We start from the raw sequence: 9,355 nt of genomic DNA on the forward strand, positions 1-9,355 counted from the left end.
ATTAGAAACTAGAAAAAAATCTGGGGAACATACACAGAATTGGGTGATTTATGTGGCCATTGAACAGGATAAAAAAAATCTGTCTAACTGTGCATAAGATGGAAGGTATGAAAAAGCTTTATTAATCATTTAAGTATCTGACAACGTATCTGTTCTAGGGCTTTCACAATGCTTTTCAATATAACAAAAGAATAATCTGGTGTAATATGATTCAGTGACGCTGGTAAAAGAGCCCTGGGCTCTGATTGTGTAGTTTACTGTTACTGTCTTCAAAACATGCAGAGAAAATGAACCTGTGCAGGAGTGAGAGTAATACAACTTCCAGTGATTATCACAAGATGTTTTTTTTTTTCTCTCTAATGAAACGGTGTTGTCAAATGTCTCTGTCTTCTGTACTTAGCTCCTGCGGATGTTCTTCCGGCAGCAGGATGAGCTGCGGCGCCTGAAAGAGGAGCTGACCACCAAGGATGTGCGAATACGCCAGTTGGAGCTGGAGCTCAACAACTTGAAGAACGTTAGCCCCAACAACGTCTGACCTCTTAGCCTCCTGGACTGGCAAATCTGTTTCCTTTGCCCCTGATTCTGACCTCCAACAAGCTTCTGAGCCCTCCTCCCTTGCTTTTTTGATATATCTCATTGTATCATAACTTCATTCTTGCTGCCCCACATAATGTGCACAAATTAACTGTTGGATAATGTCTTAAGAGATGCAAGTACTAAATATTGTTGTAGTGATGAATATATATGTAACTGAGGCGGTTCAGGGATTTCCAATCTAACATTAGGCTAATAATAGGGAAAATGTGAGATCCAGCCAATTTCAGTGTTTTCCTTTTAGAAATGATTATTTCTGATCTTGTACAGTCTCAAGTGATAAGGTCCTTTTTAACATGTGTTTAACCTCAGCACCCAGGTATTTGTTCCACTATGCCTGCCCTGTTGTCCATAAGGCAATGGCTTGGTCATACAAAAAGAGCCCCCAAATTGATCCTCAGCACAGACAAGACCATCTCTGAATTCTCCTTTTATGTCGAGGTAAAACTGAAAGGTGAAAAGACTATTACTAGCTCATATTTTTCTTCCCCAATGCCTTAGACTCTGCTGCAGACCCAGTCTCCAGCAAGCTGCAACATCATGTCCAAATGGCAGGCGCAGTTTTGCACCTGACGAAATAGAAGACTTTTGCAGACCTGGTTCCTATTTTTCACAGAGCTGCTTCTCCCATAACTGCTTTCTTCACCTACAAATGTTGCCTGTAAATGGACCTCAAAACACTGACGCATACAGTAGCTTCCTAAACGCAGTCTTTCCCCAAGGAGAGGGAATTGTTGACTTTTTTTTTTTAACTCCATCTTCAAAAGGTGGGAAAGCAGCAGAGGAGACATGGAATCCCAGGAGTTGGACTTGTGTCACTACAGAGTCTCAAGGAAAGCTTTGCCGGCTGTTTTTAGGGCTAATTTTGAGGATGGGGGTGATGTATATTTGCTTCTATTTATTTGTCACATCTTACCTTTTTAGCTAATAACGTGTATATTTGTTAATCCCATTGTTTTTGTATGATATGGCTGCACAAACAATGATTGTGATGCTTGATAGATTCTGCCGAATGTTTATGTTGAAATGGTTCAGCTTTTGTGTTGAACGGCACCTTTAACGGTATTATCTCTGTGACTCCAACAACAACATAACTTCAGAAGATTTATCAACTTATATTACTGTCCTTTAATAGCAGTACAAACTGTAAATATAACCACCCTTTTACCTTTAACTTTAGTATATCACTATAACTGATATATGTTTGCCTTCCGATCTGCAATTTTGTTTGTTAAAGACTTCAGGTCAACTTGCTTTATCGACAAAACGACAGTCTAAATGCCTCCGTTTTACTCTCTAACATTTTTCCTCAAGCTTTACATGTTAGCAGTGAGGATCTCAAAAATGAATTGGCACAATTAATTCCAACCCAGTTCAAATTACATTTGTGCTCGTTTTATCATTGATGCTGCTCTTTGTAGCCCAAGTTGGGCTTTTAAGAAGAATCCACCACGTGAATGGAAAGAAAGGAGTTTGTAATTAGAAAGTAAGTTAAGGACTGAAGGTCACAAGTCTTCCCTCATCCCATCCTAGCAGGGAAATAAAGGTTATGGCTTCAGAGAATTGGAAAAATAACATAGGAACCATTGAAATGTAGACTGGAACAGGTGGCACAACAATTGTAAATGTGTTTGTGTCTCGCAGGAGAAATAAGAGGAAGTAGAGCGAGAAAAGGATCATTAAATCTGAGGTACAGAGAAAGATTGCATCGGAGGTTGAGCTGCGTCCGGGCCTCTTGTGAAGGTGCAAAAAAAAAAAAAAAAAAAAAAACAAGAAAAAAACTTTTGTAAATGTAGGATAAAAAGGCAGCACTTCACTGCTTTTAAAATGACTAAAACTCTTTTTACACAGTTGCCAAAAGGCTTTTGGGCTTTGATAATCTCATCACAAACACACGATTCATTTTAAGGTAATCCCCAGCTTAGTTTGGTCTGTTAGTATAGGATTGTAGCCGTTTATGGTATTTAGAATGAGTCAAAGCTCAGCTTTGTGGAAAAAAAAATAGCTTGGATTGGTTTTCTGTGTTGAGAACAAAGTTGAAGGCTGGTATCAATACCTCATGAGCTGAATTCTGTGCTTTTTTTTAACCTTTTGATTTTACCATATTTTCGTTGAAGAACCACAAACTTCAGAAATTTATATAAAAGGGATTTATTGAAGTGAATGGGAGGGAAAGGGAAACAAAATTTGGCTGATGACAGTGGATTTAACAGTGAAAAAAAAAAATAATAATAAATCACTGAGGTAGGCCAATTTGACCATTGTGTTTACTAGAGAAAACAAAGTCCAAATAACTGACTGTTTTCCAGAGTTTACATTTTGAAACAATACATTTTCAATGCACATAAGTTGCGGATGTAACTTCCATTTATAGCTGGTACTTCTCTAAAATACCACCGCTCATCCAAACATCATCTGCGTGTACCAGAAAAGAACATGGAAAAAGCAAGAATGACTTCTGATGCTGAACATTTTCTCTTGAAGGAGAGATTATGCATACAAAGTTCAAATTCAAGAAAATTTCACACTGCGTACTTTAGATAAAGCAGTATACATATTTAATATTCTATTACAATTCATAGTTTCACCTCAGTTGTCTGTTCAATGTCTGCCATCATCAAAGAGAATACAAAAAAATAGATTTGGTCATTATTTACAAGAACACGTAATTTCCGAACTATCAAAGCTGAAGATTTAAGGAGGAGAGGCTTTGACAAGGGCAGACATTTTTTCGCCTACGATTTAAAAATATGCCCTGGAAGGGTCACACTGTGCACGTTCAGACAGAAGTTTCACACCGGGACAGCAGAGAGTATTGGCATACTGGTGACACTACAAACAAATAACTTACTTTTTTTTCTCTTTTTTCTTTCTTCTTAAAAGTACAATGCAAAACAATAAGTTTGAGACAAGGAGAGGACAGCCATACATGAAATCCAGTAGTTGACTTTAAAATGTATTAGACATGCACTCTTTTTTTTCTTCTGTTTGTTTCATTTAGTTTTTCTGCTCTTGAAGGAAGGTCATAAAATACACAAGTCATCAGAAACCAGTCTTACACAAACGGTGAGAAAGGAAAAACATTTCTCAAAAAGGTTTATCGTTGCTATTTGATATTACAAAACTGGCGTCCACAAAGCAGTTAAAGGTGGACACTATAGACTGCAACACGGGAGCATCAAATGTACAGAAATTGAACTTTCATTTTTCTCCAGGTAACCCCGGCAACTTGACTGGCCAATAACAAAAAAAAACAAAAAACAAACTCCTACTGCAATATGAAACTGGGGTAAAGATACATGGGCTTGTAGGGAAGTGACTGGGAGATACAAGTTTAAAACAGTTCAGAACTTAGCTTACAGAGGATGCTCAATCGTCTTCATCCTCCTCCCCTTCTTCATCCAGTTCCCGTTTTCTCTTCTGACCTCGCTCCTCTTCTAAAAAACAAGAAGCTCCTTTAGAGATACAAACCCCAGGATCAAGCAATAAATGTTTCCTGTCGAAATCTTGCGGTCTTTTTTTCATAACCACAGCAGTTCTGGCTCAGATGGCATCGAGTTTTACACCATAAATCTACAGTGCCATCTGATAGACCATCAGGATGTTGTGAATCCACACTCCAATTAAAGCAGGTATTAAGTATTACCGCTTTCACACTAGGGCCAGGCAAAACTTCAGATCCGTGTTTTTTTAGCTTGAACGGCTCCACACAAAATATAATATAACGGAACTATCTTTGACTATCTGTTACTGTGGTGTTTGCACCCTGCGTGCGGTCAACCTAACATGTTTGCTTCTCTCCAAAGTGTGCCCTCATTTACTGTATTTCAATACAGATGAATTCCAAATAAAGCTACCGTCGTTGGTTTTTATGTTGTTATTAGACAACAGAATGAAACTGAAATACAGTCCATAAGGCAAAGTGTCACTCACAGTCACTGATCTTATAACACCAATGTGTCAGGGAAAAGCAAGAACTCGCGCTCAACAGACAATAGGCGCGGTTCGTCCAAAGAGAAGCCAGTTTGGTAACTACATGATTCTCTTTAGAAGATAAAAATGAGAAATAACTACTAAGTTTGCAGCTCACTGCTTTTGCTTGAGAGAGGAAACATAGAAACACTGGCACAGCTTAGAAGTAGCATCAAACTACATCGACATTAATGGCCTTATTATTTTCTATATCTAATTTTAGAAAATAAAACAATATAATGCAATGCCAATAGACTTGTCAAGTCCTAGGTCACACTGGAAAAGTGACAAAAAAAATGACATTTCAGTAAACCCAAGGCAACAAAAAGGAATGTTTCAAACAACTTAAGAAACAATAACAGTTTCGTGACGATTCAATAAAACGGTTAGTGTTGTTACTCTTTGTGCACATTCTGCTTATTTTCCACTTATTGTCAAAGGGGTTACAACATTTCTAATTTGAAACCTCTCGCTTTTTCACAAGTGGGTCCCTGCTTAGTTTGTATCATGCACACACACAGGACAGCGTACATGTGCATGTATTCATACACAGCAGTATGAAAACAGAAGAAATGCCGCTAGTCTTGTGCTTTTTGGTGCCAAGATGCAAAGAAGTGTAGCGCCAACATAAAGATGCTAAGCCAGGAATTGTCGATTAAAGCAACACACATTGTAAATATTTAATCATTTGAATGAAAATGGATTTAATGTGGAAAGGTTCATTCATGACAATACTCAACAGGACACATTTAAGAGTGCTGATTTGTTATTTACCAACGGCAAAAAGGAAAAATACTACATTTGGTATGCAATCGAGACACAGATCTGAGTTTAATCCTCCATTTTACTCACCCTCTTCATCCTCATCGTCAACCTCTTTGTCATTCAAGTCTTCCTCCTCTTCCTCCTTCATGAAAAGACAAAACCAGTGGAGTTACCTCTGAATTAACATTTCTTTTTAAACAGTTCAGCGCTGAAATTTCACTTATTCTTGCCCACCTCGCCACTCAGGTCCTCCTCTTCCTCTTCTTCATTCTCCTCTTCGTCGTCCTCTCCCTCTTCGTCCTCCTCATCTCCGGGTGGTGCATCTTCGTCATAGTCCTCCTCATCTGGACGAATGCAGATGGTGGTTAATCATTAGCCGAACATTCAAATGCCAAAAGCTGAAAACTCAGTTGGATAGCTCAGCTAGCAAACATACCATCCTCATCATCCTCATCGTCATCCAAGCCCTCTGCGTAAACCTCGCCGTCGGAATCTGGTGCCTCTTTGTCGTCTTTGTCGTACCCGTCGAGGTACGTGAGCTGTGGTAATAGCTTGAACACGTTGTCTCTGTATTCGTTCAGGTTTGTCACCTCACAGTTAAACAGATCTAAGCTTTTCAGGGCCCCGAGTTCTTTCTGTCAAAAGAGAAAATAGTGTTTGATGAATAATTTAGCCAGCCGCTTTGTATGTAGTGCCTTTTTTAATGTATTCTTAAGTACTTTAGGGGATCACTCACGAGTGGTCCTATTGTGCTGAGGTCTTTTATCTTGTTGCCGCTGAGGTTGAGATGTGTGAGGTTGGGGCACTTCTCTGCCAGAACTTCCAAACCCCCAGAGATCCTGTTATCGCTGAGTTCAAGCTGTGGACCAATGAAACAATCAAAACATGCAAAAACCTTACAATCTTAAATCATAGATCAAATCTGTGAAGATATACACCCACCTTTTTGAGTTTCTTTAGCTTCGGCAAGTGGGCAACTGTCGTCAAACCCACGTTTATTGTGCTTAGAAATTCCAGCTCCTCAAATTCGTCTGTTAGGCCCTCAATCTTGCCTTCATTTGAGCGACAGTTGTCTAGCACAAGTTCTTTGACCTGTAGAACATTAAAATGCATCTGGTCAACTATCAGAATCAATTAAGTAAAAAAGTCTGACACGAAAGGGCAAAAGATATTCTAACTGTGAGACTGAAAATGTAATTAAAGTTTCACTTGCATAAATGTCTTCTTTTATTTGTATAAAGACAGGTAGGTGAAGCTAAAAGAAACAGTATTTTAAGAACATTTTCATAGTAATACATAGTTGACTGGTAGTTTAAAAAAAGGCTAGTGAGAACCTACTGACAATAGAGTCATAAATTTAATTGTGCAGCACCCTTGAAGTGGATTTTTACCAAAAACGTGATAGTAAGAGGCAATTTTACCACAAATGTTGTATACATTTTACCATGAAATGACTGAATTATCATATGAAAATTCAAATCTCTCTGGATTGGACTTTGTTGCCAATGCTTCAAGATGCTTACAACACCTCTGAAAATTAACAGAGGAAAAGATGAATTATCAAAAAAAATATATTGTTATACCCACATAAAAAAAAAAAACAATACCAATGAATCCCTAGTCACTTCAGACAAGTGTAATATGCTGTGGAAATGTAATGTATTTGCAGATGCTTTTGGGAAGTTGCAACTTTATTCAGTTCATTTTGCAACCTGAGTTTCCTTTTTAGAAAGTTAAAGTCAAATTTCCTTCTATTTAGACAGAAATAATGTATTCATTTTCACAATGGTGCTTTCATTTGACTTCACTAAATTAGTAAAAACTGCTTCACATAATTAAAATGGTTTGCAACTCTATTAATAACAATCCAATATCAAACTCAATATTAACACATAAAAAACAGCTATATGTCAAGTAAATTAGCCAACAATACCCAAATACCTTCACTCAAGTGTAAAGCTAAATGTAACTCTAAATTAGTACATCAATTACATCTCTGCATATGACTTTAGTTAAATAGATCATGGAGTGCCTTCTTAAAGAAAGGGGGAACAAGATGGTAAACCACCGCCATACTGCTTGAACAACAGCTAAACAGAAAGTGGGAGTCATATTTCATAGAGAGCAATAGGCGAGTAGGGTTTATACTGTCCGGTTCAGCGCACTGATGTTTAAAAAGTGCGATGTGCGGTCACAGGTGTGCAGTTATCAGTTATTTTCCCTCAGCCTTCAACATGACTCAGCCAATCAGCAGCGAGGACCGGGACTTGGAAAAAATAACTGTCCATAATCAACTTTTAACGGTCAGAACTCGTCTCACCGCAAATATCGCGATGCTTTGGCTCTCCTTTCATTACGTAAATATCCCATTTAGATTATTTTTCACGAGAAACAGACAAAGAACTGCGGTTATGCGTGTTTATTTTGATGGTTGCAGGGTTAAAGTGCAAAAAGAGACGTATATGAGTGGTCCTGAGTGGCGCAGAGGCACATTAGTTCAAACAAGTCGGAGCCACACAGACCTACGAGTCGTGCACAGGGTCATTTGTAAGTAGGAGGGGCCGCTAAAGACGATTAGATAGCTGACAGGCAAACGTTTCATTGTTGCTTGTGCTAAACAGTTTGCCGATTGGACTGATGGCGACATACGCCTAATAAGCAGAAGGTATGATGAATCGTTCGTCGTTTGTGTCGAATGAACGGGCTTTTAGTGTATTTCGAATTGCCTTTGTTTGTGAGTAAAATGGCGGCTTGTCCTAGTTCTTGAAAACTAGAGCGGCAACCGCGGCTCGACCATTTGTTTTCATTACGACTGGATTCCTCAGCCCGACGAAACGACAGAAACAGACCCGACGAAACGCCTCAATCAGTACCCGGCGGTTCAGAACGACCCGGCCGTGTTTTTCCCTTTCCTCGCCGTGTGTTTTCGCCCTGCCTGGTGGCTACTAACGGTCCGTACGAACAACGCTTTATTTCGGCCATCTGTGAGCACCGTGGCTCCAGTTGGAGGCTGCATGGACTGCAGCCTCATCGGTGTAAAATGCTCAATGTTTGAATGCACTTCCTGCAGAAATAATCCACTTAAACAAGGCAGTTTGAGAAACTATAAGCGCGGGGTGCAGATGTAAGGCGATAAATCGGAAGGTATGATCTTTATGCATCATTGATAATTCCTTGACTTTGAGTCCCCGCATCCTTAAGCAGCCAAGTGCACGGTTTAAAACACTTAGTTGAATGCGTTTACCACTCAAAGCCTACAAATAGCAACGTCGGAGAACGAGTAAATAACAATAAAGCGGGGTGTTAAACGAAAAAGGGGTGCGTTCGTAGATCAAAAGTTACAAATATGGCTTCTCATACTGCTTGCCTTGTTTATTCCGCTGGCATAAAAAAAAGCTGTGGTGCATTCTCAAACTGCACATCAAAAGGTTGCAGCCACGCTAAAGTTCAAGCGGCGGACCCGTGGCACCTGCCGACAGTAAACACGACCGCAAAGTAACAATGTGACCCGACGTCTCCATCATCTTTTTAACTTGGAGGAAACTTTGTATCCCCACGCCAAGACATCACACGAAATATTCTCCATTAGCAGAGAGTGAAACATCACAGCGAAGGCGCGAGGCCAACTTACGTCTGACGGAGTGCGGTTCCGCAACTCTAGATGAATTCTTTTCTTCATGTCCATCCTGGATCAGCGCGCCCGTGATACGATACACACTTTTAATAATTACTGCAAATGCAACTACCACCTCCAGAGCAGGCTGCTGTTGTTCATTCAAACTTGATCCCCTCGGTGGGCGGGAGCACGTTCCAGGATTGTCGTCACTGCCGACCAATGGCACGATCCAAATAAAGAGGGAACGGACTTACAGACACACGGACCAATTGGGTCCCCCTTATAAAACTGGGTGGGGTTTTGTTGTGGAGGTTTGGTTGTTTTGTTAACTTAAGTTTACATGGAAATAGTAATATTGTCATGTTTTTCATTGAATACGTGTATGAGCGCGTACTTGTCACCATTAAA

The 9,355-nt window shown here is 39.6% G+C and overlaps 2 protein-coding genes across 4 annotated transcripts in view; one reads left to right on the plus strand and one right to left on the minus strand.

The window, feature by feature from the left end:
* The window catches only part of coro2ba (coronin, actin binding protein, 2Ba), a 43,607-nt gene extending 39,748 nt beyond the window's left edge, over nt 1-3,859 (plus strand). For all 3 annotated transcript variants that reach the window (XM_075473524.1, XM_075473609.1, XM_075473701.1), the window contains exon 12: nt 401-3,859. In XM_075473524.1, the coding sequence (XP_075329639.1) occupies nt 401-535 (135 nt within the window). In that variant the 3' untranslated portion in view covers nt 536-3,859. The remainder of the gene's footprint in view (nt 1-400) is intronic.
* anp32a (acidic (leucine-rich) nuclear phosphoprotein 32 family, member A) lies at nt 2,730-9,137 on the minus strand. Its single transcript, XM_075473844.1, has 7 exons — nt 8,963-9,137; nt 6,274-6,423; nt 6,068-6,190; nt 5,768-5,966; nt 5,566-5,675; nt 5,419-5,473; nt 2,730-4,031 (listed from the first exon to the last, which is right to left on the minus strand). Exons 1-7 carry the CDS (start codon nt 9,014-9,016, stop codon nt 3,964-3,966), a joined length of 759 nt encoding a protein of 252 aa, XP_075329959.1. The 5' UTR covers nt 9,017-9,137; the 3' UTR covers nt 2,730-3,963.
* Between the last annotated feature and the right edge of the window lie 218 nt (nt 9,138-9,355).

Source organism: Odontesthes bonariensis, chromosome 1, assembly GCF_027942865.1.
Source record: "Odontesthes bonariensis isolate fOdoBon6 chromosome 1, fOdoBon6.hap1, whole genome shotgun sequence".
Taxonomy (NCBI): Eukaryota; Metazoa; Chordata; class Actinopteri; order Atheriniformes; family Atherinopsidae; genus Odontesthes; species Odontesthes bonariensis.